This window comes from Caretta caretta, chromosome 6, assembly GCF_965140235.1.
Source record: "Caretta caretta isolate rCarCar2 chromosome 6, rCarCar1.hap1, whole genome shotgun sequence".
NCBI classification, from domain to species: Eukaryota; Metazoa; Chordata; order Testudines; family Cheloniidae; genus Caretta; species Caretta caretta.
The window spans coordinates 71783683-71801528 of NC_134211.1; the positions used below are offsets into that span (position 1 = coordinate 71783683).

The 17846-nt window shown below is 46.2% G+C and overlaps 1 protein-coding gene across 5 annotated transcripts in view; it reads left to right on the forward strand.

Annotated features, from left to right (window-relative positions):
- Nucleotides 1-3675: 3675 nt before the first annotated feature.
- Nucleotides 3676-17846, forward strand: part of PLCB2 (phospholipase C beta 2) — a 67360-nt gene continuing 53189 nt past the window's right edge. For 3 of the 5 annotated variants that reach the window (XM_048854133.2, XM_048854134.2, XM_048854136.2), the window contains exons 1-3: nt 3676-4128; nt 11922-11999; nt 15552-15620. In XM_048854133.2, the coding sequence (XP_048710090.1) occupies nt 4045-4128; nt 11922-11999; nt 15552-15620 (231 nt within the window). In that variant the 5' untranslated portion in view covers nt 3676-4044. The remainder of the gene's footprint in view (nt 4129-11921; nt 12000-15551; nt 15621-17846) is intronic. The other 2 variants (XM_075129708.1, XM_075129709.1) reach the window with 1 other exon arrangement.

The window sequence follows — 17846 nt, forward strand, 5'->3', positions numbered from 1 at the left end:
GTCTTGAGATTTGAACTTGAGTCTCTTCTTTGGCTTTTTATTTTGTAACCACAGCAGGCCCACCCTACAGGAACATACTCTGTGAACCATAACAGAGGAAAGGAAGTTTGGGGTAAATTATGCTCGAAAGACAACTACTGAGCTGTTGAAACAGGCCTTTTGCTTTAGTTTGCCACTGATCCATCAGCCATGTTTTCATGCAAGGGGAAGGAAGCCTCCATGTACAACAGGGAGTGCGAAACTAAAGATAAGATTTGGGTTTTGCAAGAGGAAGTGAGGCTAGAGTTTCTGGTCATCTCCATACAGATGGGGATTTTAGCAGAAAGCAGGTTGAACGGCTAACACGTAATACATCCTCCTAAGATAGTTTCCAACTCAGTCACATTTTTTATTCGGCAAGAAAAACTGAAACACTATGGGGTGTTCTCACATTATGTTGGGGCAGTCATAGCACAGTGAAAGAGAGGAGATGCTTGGGACAAGGTCTTTGGGGAGAATGGAACTATCTGGCTGGCAGCAGGAAAAGGTGCTCTCACTAGGCTAGGTGGAGAGTGGTGCATGGACAGGACAGAGGGAAAGCAGCCACATCTCTAGGGTTAAGTGTGTGGAGGATGGAAGTGTCTCTGGCACTAGCAGGAGGCAGACACCCTCACTGCAGAGGACATAGATGTTGCCAGAACTATGAATGGGATGAAAAATTGGAACTGCCTTTTTGCACGCAGAAGGTCTCCAGCTGCAAGCCCCCAGCTTTTCACTGCCTGTAGGTGGCAAAGCTAATCTCAGTTTTCCTTTTTTTGAAAAGTATGGATCAGCTCTTCAAACCTTGCCCCTGTCGTTTAGCACTCCTTCCACTGCACAACGGGCAGCCGGGGGGATTCCCAGGGAATCCCACCTCCTTCCAAACCTTCCGTCATAACACACTGTGCTCCGGAAAATCTGATCAGGTAAAATGCCCCTTAAGGAGCCATTACTGCCAGCATAAGCTACAGCAGCCCTGAGACTGCTCTGACTTATGCAGGTGATCAGGTGAGAGCAAGAAGGACTTTAAGCCATCATTGCATCCCTTCCACTGCTCCTGCCCTTAGCATAGCTCACCTAGACCTAAAGATCTGGTCCTGTGTTTCTAGCCTCTTGCAAGGTTAGCCTTGAAAATGTAACCCCAATCACTAGAGCTGAATGTTTGTTACTGTGATTTTTCCCTAAAAGTCCCAGGTTGTTAATGATGTCCCTTATACTCATCCGATTGTGGCCTTTGGGATCTGTGCAGTCACAGGTGTCTTGATTTGGGAGAGGATGACACTGCACTAGTAAAGGAAACGCTGCCTAAACTGGTTTCAGAGTAACAGCCGTGTTAGTCTGTATTCGCAAAAAGAAAAGGAGTACTTGTGGCACCTTAGAGACTAACCAATTTATTTGAGCATGAGCTTTCGATGAAGTGAGCTGTAGCTCACGAAAGCTCATGCTCAAATAAATTGGTTAGTCTCTAAGGTGCCACAAGTACTCTTTTTCTTTTTGCTGCCTAAACTGTTGCCAGTGGGGCCAGGAACATCACAAGTTGCTTCCCAGGTGGCTGCCTGAAGCTCAGCAGCTAGTGTGACCTCTGAACATAATGTGGGAGAAGCTCAGTAGCATGACGGACTGAGTGGGCTACTTACGGGGCCAGAAGTGAGGGACTGCTGTGATCTAACCCCAGCTCTGACATGCGAATACAGACTAACACGGCTGTTACTCTGAGCTCTGACATGGAGGATCTCGATAGCTCTGGCAAGTCACATCATTTCCCTGCCTTAGTTTCCCCAGCTGTACAACAGGGATAATAACAGGCATCTTGGCTGACTAATTAAAGGAATGTTTGGAAAGCACTATGTACAGCTAAAATGTACTAGAATATGCTCAAAGCCCAGCTGTGGCTGGAGGTCTAGACTCCCAACTTGCAGGAAGAGTTGACCCTTGGAACGTGCTTTTAAAAGATGTTAACTTTGTTCAGACTGCTCTGCTTTCACTGTGGGAACCTGTCTGAATATTGCTCCCATCCTCGCTTTTCATTATAGCTGGAGCACTAGCTACAGCTCAAATTAATGGCACCTAACAGTTTCCAGAAAAAATGAATCAGCAAAACGTGAGCATGCCCCACAGAAATGTCCGACTGACCTTCCCCAGAATTTTCGCCTGGCTCTGTGCATAGTGGCGGGATGACCAGGTAGGGGTAGGTTAGGTTTGGGAAGGCAGAGACGAAAATTTTGCATCAGGCCCACTTCAAAATGCTGAGGCTGCCTCCGTGACCAACAGGAATGTCAACATAGCCATTTTTATCACCTACCCTTTTCAGAGAAACTTTACTTCCTTTTATATTCTTCTCTTCTGCCCTTCCGTGAACAATGGCTGTGCTAGGTATAGCTCACAACCACAATTGCTACAGCTTGATTTTCATAGAAGGGAACTGTTATGAAATCCCAGCTCACATATGGAAATCCTGTTAGATGGGGAGTCTGTTGCAGTAAACCTGCCATTTATTTGATTCAAAAAAGGCTAAATGCCTTCAGTCCCATCCATTTCAATCTGTGTGCCCGTCTCCTCAGCCGCCAATGCTTCTGCACCTGCCCAGGGAGATGTCCCTCCTTGCCTGCAATTAGCAAACAGACAGTTCTGCCCTCTGTGCACTCAACTGTGTTTGGGGGTGGCGGGCTCCTTTTGTACAATGGTGTCAATGTACTTGTACCCCAGTCTGGTGAGAGCAGCCCCTGCCGTTAACAGAAAGAGTGTTATCTTTACCCCCTGTCTTATGTATCTCCCAGACACAGCGCTCTTCACTGGAGCCACGAGAAACTTGGAGGTTTTGCCTTTTAGACGCTCTGGCAGATCTTTCCTTTGGTTTCGATCTATGGTGTTTGCATCTACTCTATAAATCTTGCTCTGAGCTTAAAGTTCAAAAACCCCTCAAAACACAAAGCAAAACTCCATGAAAGTTGTCTTGCTGTCCCTGATTCTGCATCAAACCCATGAATTTCACATGCTTTGGATTCAAATCTGGGGCCCAGGTCGGCATGAAAGGTTAATGAACCTTAATGAATCTTTCACTCAACCTGCTCTGAGGTTTTGTCTATACTTGGGATTCAGCCATTGGTGACCAGAAGCTGGAGCAACTGCAATGGTGCAGCCCCCCTAGTGTAGATAAAGAAAGTTGGGATTTGCACCAGTGACACTTATCCCTGCTTGAAAGTGAAGTAACCTGAACTAGGAAAGGATGACCTAGAGAATAAGGGTCATCCTAAGGACTCAGATGAGTTTAATTCCTGGTTCAACCACAGATTTCCTATATGACCTTGGCAAGTCATTAAATGTAACCTGTCTCAGGTTCCTCCCTCTGTAAAATGGGTATAATATTTCTTTACATCACGGGGATATTGTGGGGATAATTCCATTAAAGATTTTAAGTGTTCAGATGCTCCAGTGATGTGGACTATATAGGTAGAATATGCACTGTAAAATAAATGCATTCCTTGTAGATGGTAGATGGTTCTGTAGTGTTGAGGGGGCTGATCATGAGTGGCCAGGCTCACTGGTGTTTTGTGCTGGTGTCTGTTGAAATTGATAAATGACTGGGTGGTTCACTGGCAGATACTGCACTTGTTCTAAAGAAAAAAATTTAAGGAAGTTCTGTCCGGAAGTGTCTGCTGAACATTACACTTCAGTAGTGCAGAGTTCTAAGGAGTAGATCTCTCCTAGAGTGTGTGCATGCGTGTGTTTCTCTCAGCCCATCCCAGGCTTTCCTCTTGCATAAGCTTCATCTTCTCCTCCCTGTGCTGGGACCCACCTGCTTGTTTGGAGAACCACTGATTTACAATGCAGATGAGCGGCTCCTCGCTTGTCTGTGCTAGTCGTCCCTAATTTTACCTGGCATATAAGAGGTTGTTTGGTGCCTGATGCCAAGGGCAGCAGTGGCAGAGAACACCATGTGAGAGGCAGAGATCAAGAAGAGGGGGGCCAAGAAAGAGTGAGCCCTGCAGCTGCCCTGTTGGCTGAGGGGCAGATCTGTGGGACAGAATGTCGATGTTCACACCCATCCTGATGCCCCCCGAGGTGAAGGAGTATCTCTCCAAGGGCGAGCGCTTCATCAAGTGGGACGATGTGAGTACCTGGGCTTTCACTGCATGTGCTGGGGGCACGGAGGAGGCCGAAGTCCTGCTGGAGGGCTGGGAGTGCTTGCTCATGTGTGCATGTGTGTGTGGGCAGCCTGTATGTGAGAAAGTAGGAGAGGGCAATGGGAAAATGTATGTCTGCTGTATGTGTGGGCACCTGATGCATGGAGGGGGATGGGTGGATGAGGGGGATGCTGAGCGAGTGCATGTGTGTATGGATATGAGGGGTGGGTGATGTGGGCCTGCGTGTGTGTGTGCGGTGATGGCAATGCACTCTGACCCCCACGGGCGCAGGCAGTTGTGTCCTAGTTCCATGAAAGAGTTCTCTGGTGGCATGATCAGGGCCCCCCTTCTGTCCCATGGGTCAGCCTAGAGAAAGATGGAGAGTCAGTGCAGCTCCCCTCCTCCTCCCCAAGACAAAGGAAATGTGTCCTTGATGCTGTAGGTCTCCCGGAGCCGACAGGGTCACTCCCTGCACTCAGAGATCTCCAGCGAGGTTGGGCAGGATATGGGTCTCAAGCAGAAGGGCTCTTCAGTTTTGCAGAGGGAGGGGAAAAAAATCAGATCAGAAGTTGCTTCCCCTTCTGGACCCATTGCTGGAGGGAGTAAGGGGTGTGGTGGTGAGCTGTTTCCTTCTCTCCCAGCCCTGTTCGCGAACAGGGAAGATGTGGTTAGCCTGTGAGCTACAGAACTTGCATGGGATATAGGGGCCCAAGCAGCTGCTCAGTTCATGCTTTCACCAGTGTTAGGAAGGTGGCTCAGGTACAGGCTTATTTTCCCACCATTCTGGGTTGGGCTCAAGGGCCTGCTTTGGTTGGTTTTTAGCTGAGGACTGTGAAGAGCTGCTCGCTCATCCTTCTTCTTGTGTCTGCAAAGTGACTGGTTTGAGTTATCCATTGAGTATCCATCACAGGCCAGGAGAAGGGGTTTGGAACAGGAGCAAAGGAGGAAATTCATTTGCTAAATATTCCTCTGAGTCTAAGAATCTGTGCTCTTGTCTCCCAGGAAGGCCTCCAGCATTCCCCCAAGCAGGGATATGGGGCAGCTGTCCATCTCTTTATTTTAGAGCCAGATCTCTGTGCCTTTTAAGATTTACTCATCACCAGAGGTAAGAGTCAATAGACCAGAGGGGAGCTATGGATATATGATAGTTTGCCTGGATCTGGGGGAAGCTTTTACACAATATGGCAAAAGAGACACATTTTAAAGGTCCATAAGTGGCTACGTAGTGGGTGGCTGTGAGCTACTCAAGTGGATGCAGAACTAGTTTGAAGACAAAGGGCCCTCCTTTGTAGAAGCAGTATGGGATGAAGGAGGCGACTGGGGACATGCAGTAATCAATGATCTGCGAGGATAATCTAGCAGCGTTCAAGCCAGTAGGTGATGTAGCGTGCAGATAGCAGAAATGGATGGCGCTAAGTAATACAGGTCAAAATGACACTGGTAGCTCAGCAACATGGGCAGATGCTCCTCCTGACGTGTATAATTCTCTGTAGAAAATAAGTGAATGAGGCCAGAGCTAAGTGGAACACAGATATATCTATCTTTAATCATGATTGCTGCTAACAGGGTTCTAATGTGGCTTTCTTGGTATTTTGTTTCTGAGAACAATGTTGGCCAAACACGCATAGTCTAAAGCCGGCATTTTCGTGTGGCCACCGATTTTCTGTCCCTGTTTTTGGGTGCCCACCTTAAGACAACTTGAATCTGATTTTTAAAGGCCTTCCCTTGGAAATACTGGGTGCTCAGAACCTCTAAAATCCAAGATGTCTCAAACTGATCATCTAAGAACTGAACCCTCCCCTCTCCCCCCAAAAAATACTGGCCACTGCTGAAAATGCTGGCCTTAGTCCTTAGGTAGTCGACAGCATGCTCTCCAGCAAAACATATCCCTAATCAGGATTTGGTTATTCCATTCACATTTCTCCATCTTGTCAGGCTTCCTGTCCCACGTGTGTGTGTGGGGGGGAGGGGCAGGAGCGTTGGGCAGGGGTGCTGCAAAGGGAAATGGTGAGACATCCTGGGCTGCAGTGTTATCAGTGGGCTGGCAAGACTCGGCTCTTCTTTTCCCTCTCATTGAATTGGATTTTGGGATCCCTCTGCTTTCTCAGCACCTGACCAGATTTGGATCCTGAAGAAAGCTAGCTGCTTTAAACGGTATCCAGATTAGGTGCTGTTGGCGGGCAGGGGGAAACGTTTTGATGAAATGAAGGAGATTACGTCTGCTTCCTCTGGCAAGGGGTATTTCCTTTGCAGTCTCAGAGTTGTACTGGAACCACCACTGTTTTTGGATTCCTAGGGAGCAGCAGTGGCCTACCAGGCCTTTTAGCACCTTCAGCTGGCCTAGCAATTGGAGCTTTCCCTCTAACGGAGGACATACTCCTCTAGGCTGACTTATATTAATGTATTTTATTTAATTAAATGGCAACTTCTATGGGGCAGGGATCATCTTTACTCTGTGTTTGTACAGTGCCCAGTTCAAAGGAGGTGCCATCCAAAATAGGGAGTCTGAGTGTTACTGTAATACAGATGATACCTAATCATTATAGCCACTTTGAAGTCCACTCCAAAGCCTCAGCTAATGCAGAATGTGCTTGGCCATCTCTTAAGTGTGGCAAGCAGATGTGAATATAACAAGTGGGATATATTACCCACCACCTGACCAGGATGGTGATAGTGACTGTGAAATGCTCAGGGAGATTAGAGAGGCTATACAAATAAAAAAACTTCAATAATAATGGGGGATTTCAACTATCCCCATATTGACTGGGTACATGTCACCTCAGGATGGGATGCAGAGATAAAGTTTCTTGACACCTTAAATAACTCCTTCTTGGAGCAGCTAGTCCTGGAACCCACAAGAGGAGAGGCAATTCTTGATTTAGTCCTAAGTGGAGCACAGGATCTGGTTCAAGAGATGAATATAACTGGACTGCTTGGTAACAGTGACCATAATATAATTAAATTTAACATCCCTGGGGCAGGGAAAACACCACAGCAGTCCAACACTGTAACATTTAATTTCAGAGAGGGGGACTATACAAAAATAAGGAAGTTAGTTAAACAGAAATTAAAAGGTACAGTGCCAAAAATGACATCCCTGCAAGCCACATGGAAACTTTTAAAAGACATTATAATAGAGGCTCAACTTAAATGTGTACCCCAAATTAAAAAACAGAGTCAGAGAACCTAAAAAGTCCCACCATGGCTAAACAACAAGGTAAAAGAAGCAGTGAGAGGCAAAAAGGCATCTTTTAAAAAGTGGAAGTTAAATCCTAGTGAGGAAAATGGAAAGGAGCATAAAGTTTGGCAAATGAAGTGTAAAAATATAATTAGGAAGGCCAAAAAAGAATTTGAAGAACAGCTAGACAAAGACTCAAAAAGTAATAGCAAAAAATTTTTTTAAGTACATCAGAAGCAAGAAGCCTGCTAAACAACCAGTGGGGCCACTGGACGATCAAGATGCTAAAGGAGCACTCAAAGACAATAAGGCCATAGAGGAGAAGCTAAATGAATTCTTTGCATCGGTCTTCACAGCTGAGGATATGAGAAAGATTCCCACACCTGAGCCATTCATTTTAGATGACAAATATGAGAAGCTGTCCCAGATTGAGGTGTCATTAGAGGAGGTTTTGGAACAAATTGATAAACTAAACAGTAATAAGTTACAAGGACCAGATGGTATTCACCCAAGAGTTCTGAAGGAATTCAAATGTGAAATTGCAGAACTACTAACTCTAGTCTGTAACTTATTGTTTAATTCAGCTTCTGTACCAAATGATTGGAGGATAGCTAATGTGATGCCAATTTTTAAAAAGGGCTCCAGAGGTGATCCCAGCAATTACAGGATGGTAAGCCTGACTTCAGTACCAGGGGAACTGGTTGAAACTATGGTAAAGAACAAAATTGTCAGACACATAGATGAACATAATTTGTTGGGAAAGCGTCAACATGGTTTTTGTAAAGGGAAATCATGCCTCACTAATCTACTAGAATTCTTTGAGAGGGTCAACAAACATGTGGACAAGGAGAATCCAGTGGATATAGTGTACTTAGATTTCCAGAAAGCCTTTGACACGTTCCCTCACCAAAGCCGCTTACGTAAATTAAGTTGTCATGGGGTAAGAGAGAAAATCCTTTCATGGATTGGTAACTGGTTAAAAGACAGGGAACAAAGGGTAGGAATAAATGGTAAATTTTCAGAATGGAGAGAGGTAAATAGTGGTGTTCCCCAGGGATCTGTTCTGGGCCCAGTCTCATTTAACATATTCATAAACGATCTAGCAAAAGGGGTAAACAGTGAGGTGGCAAAGTTTGTTGACAATACTAAACTGCTCAAGATAGTTAAGACAAAAGCAGACTGTGAAGAATGTCAAAAAGATTTCACAAAACTAAGTGATTGGGCAACAAAATGGCAAATGAAATTTAATGTGGATAAAAGTAAAGTAATGCACATTAGAAAAAATAACCCCAACTATACATACAATATGATGGGGGCTAATTTAGCTAATCAGGAACTATAAACAACGAATCAGGAAAGAGATCTTGGAGTCATCGTGGATAGTTCTCTGAAGGTGGCCACGCAGTTTGCAGCGGCAGTCAAAAAAGCGAACAGGACGTTAAGAATCATTAAAAAAGGGATAGAGAATAACACGGAGAATATCTTATTGCCCTTATATAAATCCATGGTATGCCCACATCTTGAATACTGCATACAGATGTGGTCTCCTCATCTCTAAAAAGATATACTGGCATTAGAAAAGGTTCACAGAGGGGCAACTAAAAGAATTAGGGGTTTGGAACGGTTCCCATATAAGGAGAGATTAAAAAGACTAGGACTTTTCATCTTGGAAAAGAGGAGACTAAGGGGGGATATGATAGAGGTATATAAAATCATGAGTGGTGTGGAGAAAGTGAATAAGGAAAAGTTATTTACTTGTTTCCATAATATAAGAACTCGGGGCCACCAAATGAAATTAATGGGCAGCAGGTTTAAAAGAAATAAAAGGAAGTTCTTCTTCACACAGCACACAGTCAACCTGTGGAACTCCTTGCCTGAGGAGATTGTGAAGGCTAAGACTAAAACAGGGTTTAAAAGAGAGCTAGATAAATTCATGGAGGTTAAGTCCATTAATGGCTATTAGCCAGGATGGGTAAGGAATGGTGTCCCTAGCCTCTGTTTGTCAGAGGGTGGAGATGGATGGCAGGAAAGAGACCACTTGATCATTACCTGTTAGGTTCACTCCCTCTGGGGCACCTGGCATTGGCCACTGTCGTCAGACAGGATACTGGGCTCGATGGACCTTTGGTCTGACCCAGTATGGCCATTCTTATGTTCTTATGTTATGTTCTTCTCATAACACAAGAACTCGGTGTCACCAAATGAAATTAATAGGCAGTGGGTTTAAAACAAACAAAAGGAAGTATTTCTTCACACAACACACAAGCAGTCTGTGGAACGCTTTGCCAGAGGATGTTGTGAAGGCCAAGACTATAACAGGGTTCAAAAAAGAACTATATAAGTTCATAGAGGAGAGGTCCATTGATGGCTATTAGCCAGGATGGGCAGGGATGGTGTCGCTAGTCTCTGTTTGCCAGAAACTGGGAATGGGCGACAGGGGATGGATCACTTGATGGTAACCTGTTCTGATCATTCCCTCTGGGGCACCTGGCATTGGCCACTGTCAGAAGACAGGATGGACTAGATGGACCTTTGGTCTGGGCTAGGTGGACCTTTGGTCTGACCCAGAATGGTCGTTCTTATGTTCTAAATGTGGCCCGATTCAGTTTTAAACATATTTCTACTGAGAACAAATTATAAGCATCTTGAATGTACAATCCTTACTGTCTTTGGCAAGTTCACGCAAGTAGCTCCATTCACTTTAGCACATTGTGACCCATGGAACATACGTAAGAGGTCATAAAGCCCCTGTGTGGGCTACTCCCATCGCAGACCACAGTGCAGGGATTAAATAGCCTTCATGGAGCCACATATTGTGTCTTGGAGTGTGCAGGGCCTTAACTCCTTCCATACAAAGCAGCAGCCAGCCAGCACAGAGTGTAAAGTAAGCTGTGCCAAGTAAAGGGATAGAACAAGTTACTTTCTCCCTGGAGCAATGAAAAACCAGACACCAAACTGTGACTCTCTACATCACAATTATGTCCCAGGGCCGGTGCAGAGCAGCAAAGCTACAAGCTGTTCCTTACAGAAGGGAACTCCTCAATTGATCCCTAAGTGATTGTTGGAAATGGATCCCTTGAACAGGAAATAGGATTTCGTAATCTTCGAAGGTGAAATTCTGGCCCCCTTGGAGTCAATAAGAGTTTTGCTATTGATTTCAGTAGGGTCAGAAATTCACCCCAGTGATGTTTTGATTTTTGCATTTCTCTGCATATATTAGGGGGCAAAGTTAAGGGTGAGGCAGTATGAGTCAAGGGAAGTCATGGTGAATGAGAAAGGGTTATTCAACAAAGGAGAACAGCCTGGCTCCCCTAGCTGTTCATTTCCAGACATTTTGGGATTTGGGGTTTCTTCTTATTTAAAGTGTTGAATTTTTGCAAAGAAAGTACTATAGGTTTGGGGTGTGAGATTAAATTAATTGAAACATACTTGTAATTTATGATCACAAACCTTATATAATCCGTGCTCTGCACTGGCTCCCAATCCACCCCTTTGTTATCATCTACAAAGCTCTGAATGGCCTGGGTTCCCACATCCATCTCATCTGCTATGCCACATTGCAGCAGTTGTGTTCCACAAGACAGCTCTTGCTCTCAGTCCTTGGGGTTGAACTCCAGGGCATGGGCAGCAGGACATTCTGATGAAGAATCCTCATCTCTGGAATTCACTCCCTCCTGCAGTCTCTCATAGGCCAGCCTTGTTGCATGTGTTTTAGGATGCGTGTGCTCAGTCTGTCTTTTTCTTCATGTGGGCCTATAGCCAAAGGGGAGAAGCTGTTAAGAAAAGAAGGAGATAAAGAGATGATCATGGTTTGTGCCACTTTTTAGTAAGAGTTCATGATAATTTATGCAACATCTAAGATCTCACAATGTTGGGTGGTTGAATAAACTCTGTTTGAACCCAGTTGTAGCTAGCATGGATCTGTTCCTCATATGGACAGGTAGGAAAGAGGTCCTTCTGGGCTTTTCCACACTGAAGACTCTGCTTGGTTTTAAAAAGCTTGGTTTGGTGGGAGAGTGTGGGAAATCTAGAAATGTGGTCAATGGGGTCCTCATTTGCATATCAATGTCCAGAATGCTCTTCTAGCTCACAGCAGTGAGCTCAGGGAACTAACTGAGAACTATGGGGACATGGGTAGGTATATGTGTCTTCATGAGCTTTCTGCCTATTGCAGAAGAGGAGAGAGTGGGAGTGAAAGGAGGGAGTGGAATGATGAGAGGGAGAGCATGGCAGGCAGATGGTTATTGTAGTGTTCAGTGCTCATGGAAGGCGCCAACCCTGGAGATTAAAGACCCTTGGATACTCATAGGGGAGGTAAAGGACACAGTGACAGCATATCCTTCCTTAACACTTCGCTGCCAATGTGTCTTGGCTCAGCATTGATCTGGAGGCAGGACCCACCATTAGGGGTAGCAGCAGTATAGGTTAGCCTCCATAACCCTTGGCTCTCACTTGCTGGAGCTGAACTCAAACTAACCAACTGCTTTATACAGACCACAGAATAGTCAGAAGGTGATTCACCAAGTCTGGGCTGCAGGGGAAATTACATTCCCTTACAGATTCTCCAACGCTTTAAACCTTCTTTCTCCTGGTTTTGTCAGGACACAACGAATGCTTCGCCTGTGATTCTCCGGGTAGATCCAAAGGGCTTTTACTTATATTGGACATATCAGAATAAGGTAAGTGTTGAGCTTCCCAGCCGTGTCTCTGAATTGGAGTTTGTAAAAGTACCCAGAGCAAGGAGGCTTGGTCAGCCGCTAGACAGCAGCTAGAACACATCCCATCTTAGAAGAAAGCACCACACAAGGGCCTGGGGACTGCCACTTGTTCAGTGACAGGTGCCCCTACAGGCATTTCCTGGGCAATTCCAGGAAAAAGCAGGGAGTCAGAGGAACTAGACGACATGTGCTGATGGGAAATGAGCACTTCCTTTTTTGTCACAGGTTTTGTTTGCACTGTATAGCTCGTTAGTTCCATGCCTCTCAGAGCACTTTACAAAGGTGAGCAAGCATTAATAGTCCCATTTCCCAGACAGGCTGAGTGAATTGTCCAGAATGAGCAAACGGCAGAGCGAGAGCTACAACCCAGGACTCGCGAGCGAGAGCCCCCTGCACAGCCTACTAAGCCAAAAGCTACAACTCTTACATGTCTCAAACAGGAATGGACTATGCTTGTAGCTAAGTAGTGTGCTGATGTTTCCAGGAGCTATGTATGAAGTTTATCCAGGTGTGAGCTGAAAAAAGGGAGGAAGGAAGAAGGTGGAAGACAGCACACCTCAGGTCCAGAGGGAGATATTGGTTCCTCCAGTGCTAAGCTGGAACACACAGTTGTATATCTACATTTGAGCTGGGCAGTGTGATTCCCAGCTTGCCTAGATGTGCGTGCACTAACTTGCTAAAAATAGCAGTGTCGCCAGGGTAGCATGGGGAGCGGCTCATGCTAGCCGCCCAAGTACATAGCCACTTGGATCCCTGTGTACGTACTTGGGTGGCTAGCCCAAGCAGCTGCCTCTGCGCCCTTGACACATTGCTATTTTTAATGTGCTTGCTTAAGCATAGCTAGTGCAGGTCCACACAAGCTGGAAATCACACCTCCCAGCTCAAATGTAGACGTACCCAGCAAGGGATAGGCAGACTGGAGCATGCAGGCTGGAGTGAGGGGTGGAGAGGAGCAGGGGTGCTGGAACAGTTTGTGTAGTGGGGTTGCTGAGAGCCATTGAACCAAACTGTAAACCCTGCATATAATGGAAACCTACTTCAAGCCCAGGTATGAGGCAGTATCCCTAGTTCCAGCATCTATGCAGGGGAGACGCAGTGGGAAAGGAGAAAAAATCCAGTTCCCCAAGAGGCAGAGAGTGCTGGGAGATGGCAGGTGGGAGGCTGGGCCTACATACTTCCGCTTTCTAGTCCACTGTGGTTCAGCTTCACTTCCTCCTCATGACCCACATACTGACGCATGGCAGATAAAGAGACAGCAGCAGTACATTGCACAGTAGTACTAGCTGGGACTATTTGGGCGCTATTAGTGACATCTTCGCTATGACTGTTTCCTCGTAACAGTGATTGCCAGTGCCAGCTGGGGCTCCAGCATGGTGAACTCCCTCACAGCGGTGCCACAATAACGCTTGTCGGCACAGCAGTGGTGTGAGATAAGGAGCTGTTAGCAGCAGCATCTTATGCCCAGTATATTCCCCTGTAATGTCTGCATTCCCTTCAGCTGTGTGTCTCCTCCTGAAACATTTGGCATTCTGCTCAAGGGCGCTCCAGATCTACTCCTCATGGTTGCGGGTTTGGAGCTATAGGGAACGCTAGAGGGTGTCTGCTTCCTCCTGCAACACAGCAGAACAAGTGGGCAGCTCTGTGGGCAGGAGAAACACTGTTTTTTGTAAACCTGACAGACACTGTGACTGCCCCCTCCCTTCTCCCTAAAGTAGCAGATGTTCAGGGTATGTAACTGGTGCGAGGGGTTCAGAGCTGGGGAAGGAAATGGGGACAAGACCTGCTGCTCTTTGGGCAAAGAATGCTGATTCTGTGGAAGGGTGTTAGCAGCAGGCCTGGTACTGGAATTGTGGAGTTGTGGGGAGCAGGCCTGCTGCTGTAGGAGGAGACATAGGTCAGTGCCTAGTTATACTGGGAAATGCAGTACTAGTTGATTAGCACCTAGTACAAACTGTAAGCAAATCTTGGGCTTGGCACATCTGCTGGCTTTACATCCTGGGAGAAGTTTCAGAGTAGCAGCCGTGTTAGTCTGTATTCGCAAAAAGAAAAGGAGGATTTGTGGCACCTTAGAGACTAACCAATTTATTTGAGCATAAGCTTTCGTGAGCTACAGCTCACTTCATCAGATGCATTCATTTGTCTGGCACCTTTCCCACTCTGAGAGAGTCTCTGGGCGTTGAGTGAGCTGACAACAGCTGCTGGGTGTAGCTGATAGGCAGGCTGCTGGCTGCTGGCAGTATGGGTTGGCATGGGCCATGGGTTGGCCAGTCTGGAGAGTGTGGCCATGGCAACGAGTGGGCGGATGCAGCCACAGAACAGGCAGACCACAGTAGATTATGCGGGTGACATGGGTGATTAGCAAAATGACACTGCTGGGGGCAATAGGCAGGTTGATGACATGGGTAACAGGTGAGGGACTGGGGTGAACTGTGGACTGTCACAGGCTACTTTCCGTGGCTGGGCTGGTAGCTGATTCAGTTGCATTGCACGCACACCATATTGCTGATCCCAGGTCCAGTGATAACTGCTTGGCCCTGACAGGCCTTGAGGGCACCCGTATGGGAGCAACATGTTATGTTATTAGGAGAGGAGTTGTGTTAATTATTGTATTAAACCTTTCAGTCTGCCATTGTGAACTAGATGTTTCCGCAAGTGTGAGCAGACTTGGCCGGAGCTGAGTGCTTGTTCAGTTGGTATAAGTGCTGTTCCCTTCCCTCCTGAGCGCTTACTAAGCATTACACATCCTGCCAGATGTTTCCAGGATTCTATGCAGAGTCCCTGTTTTCACTTCAGAGATACCACCCTGTCTGATTAATTGGGCTTTACTGAACAGCAATCCACCCCTGCTACAACCTCTCGCCCACCTCCTTCTTAGTGCAAGTTTGTGGCATGCCCTTTGATGGGTGTGCAAGGTGCTCTCCCACAGGGCAGGAGCTTGACGGAATTGCAGCCCTTGTGCTCTGTTGCCCCCAGAAACTGTTTCCTGCCAGGACCTCCACCCCAAAAAGGAAGGAGGTGGAACCACATATCACTGTCCCTCTGCACTGGCCAGGGGAGCAGTCGGCTTACACAATGTTGCAGCAAAAAGAAAAGGAGTACTTGTGGCAGCTTAGAGACTAACCAATTTATTTGAGCATAAGCTTTCGTGAGCTACAGCTCACTTCATCGTATGCATCCGATGAAGTGAGCTGTAGCTCACGAAAGCTTATGCTCAGATAAATTGGTTAGTCTCTAAGGTGCCACAAGTACTCCTTTTCTTTTTGCGAATACAGACTAACACGGCTGTTACTCTGAAACCTGAAGAATGTTGCAGCAGGTGCTGTCTCTGTGTGGCTGGGAGTTGTGCCATTGTTCCTGCTCTGGAAGTGCAGCTCCACACTGACCCCAATGCAGGGCTGTGAGTGAGAGCCACCAGAGAGCCTTGCCATTCCCTTTCTAACCCTTCACTCTCTTGCTGTCCTTGCCCTTCCTCCTCCAAGTGCCACCCTCCTCCCTATTTTTATTCTTTTTCAGGAAATGGAATTTTTGGATATAACCAGCATCCGAGACACCCGAGTAGGAAAATTTGCCAAAATCCCCAAGGTGAGTCTGTGGCCCTTTTCTGTCCACGGTTGAGCCCTTGCTTGAGCCACGTGTTTGCATAGATGGTGTCTTTCATACTGCCCTCAAGGTATCTCAGAGCACTACACAGAGCTCTCTCTAACCAATGGATTAGAAACTAGCAAAGCAGTGATTGTGGAACCAGTATCGCACTTCTCATGCAGGTAACCAAACATCTCAGATGAAGAGTGCCATATCTTAACAGTCCTAATGCTACGTTGCATATGAGCACAAACCTTGGACTAGGACTTGAACCACCTGTCATTTTCAGGCTTGGAAACAAGAGTGCTACCACACTGGGCTGTATGGGCACTTGTATATGGGAGAGGGTGAGAAGCAAGCATGGGTCCATAGCCTGTAAATTCATGCAGGCTTAAATTGCTGAATGAGAGATTTAGGTTAGACATTAGGAAAAAAATTTTTAACTGTGCGAGTAGTTACATACTGGAACAAATTACCTAGGGAGACTGTGGAATCTCTGTCGTAGGTATTTAAGAACAAGTTAGACAAACACCTGTTAGGGATTATCTAGATGATACTTAGTCCTGCCTCAATGCAGGGGACTGCTCTAGATGACCTATTGAGGTCCTTTCCAGTCCTACAGTTCTGTGATTTCCAAATACTAGGGGAGGAAGCAGGCAGGGAAAGGCTCAGTGCTTGGTGGGGGTGGCTGTTTGGCACCCTGGGGCACAAAGCTGTCTGGTCCCCACTCCTGTAATGGTTAGTTTTATTTAGGAATTGAATTTTATACTAAAATGGCTAAAATTACTGGGGGCAATGGGGCAGAATCCTCCATTAAAATCCGTGAATTCTAGTTTGGCCACACATCAGGAAGGTGTGCCCCATGCATCTGTATCCCACTGTGTTCCCAACTCCCCCATGGTCCAAGTGACTCTTTCCCATGGGCAACAGCAAGAGCCAAGGGAACTTCATTTGGATAACTCCTCTCCCCCAATTCCCTGGTAGCTACCTGTGCTGCTCAGAGTGATGGGGTCTTAAATCTTGTAAGGATTGGGAGCTGTGGAGCCCTCCATGCTGCACATGTCAGCAGAACGGCCCTCACCATCATGAGACTTAGAGAATTCTCAGCAGTAAGCCGTCCCGATGTCGAGGGATAGGGCAAGGCTAATAAGAAAGTGAGCGTTACATCTTACTATTGGGCTTAGATTTTCCTTAGACATGTTCAGCGAACATACTCGCTGCCATATTATGGAGCTGCTGCCTTATAACTACTCCATCATGTTGCCAGCATGTAGCACTGGAGTAAAAGCTGATTACCATTCAGTTGCCACAGCTTTGTGATGTTGGCATTGCGTTTGAGGGTGAGGAAAGGCTGCTTTCTCTCCAACTCTAGCAGTCTGCATGGTTCTTTGCCTATATTTGCATAAGAGAGTTTGTTTCCCTGGCTTCTGACTCTGGTTTGTTCAAGTGAGGCTACTAGGGAAATCAGGGAAGTGGGAAAAGAGTGGAGAGCTGAGATTAAAGCTGAATCACTGGGTTGCTGGTTTATAAAGTCCCATTTTGGCTGGGGCATGAATTATAGGGCTGGGGCATGAATTAACCTCTCCTGCTTTTTAATGATATCATACCTGTTTTTACCTGGCAATCTCATGTAAAATGGCACTGTGTCTGATTGTGTTGTGAAATTGCAGCATGATGTGAGGAAACTGTCATGATATAATAAGGGACTGTGGTCTGAGCTTTAGGCTGGGAGCTAGAATTCGTGGGTTCTATCTGCAGCTCTGACTCTGTGGGGTGGTGCAAACAACCTTTATGTATGGCAACCATTTGGCCTCCTTCACCACAGTATCTGAGCACCTCACAAACATGATTGAATTTATCCTCACAACACCCCCCTGAGTACGGTCATTCCCATTTAACAGATAAGAAATGGAGGCACACAGAGAGTATGTGACTTGTCCAAGGTCACATGTGAAGTCTATGTCTGGGAGATAAAGCCAGTCCAGGGCCTTAACCGAAAGACCGTCCTTCTTCCCTATTTAAAGCTTTTCCGTGCCTCAATTTCCCTATCTGTGAAATGGGGATAACAATTAATTTTACTGGAGTGTTGTGAGGCTTACTTAGTTAATGTTTATAAAGTGCTTTGAGGATAAAAAGCTGCAAACATGATGTTATGTCATGGTGAGATGACAGTATCAAGATATTGCCAGTACTGAATTTGATGAGTTTGTCTAGCAGAACAAACTC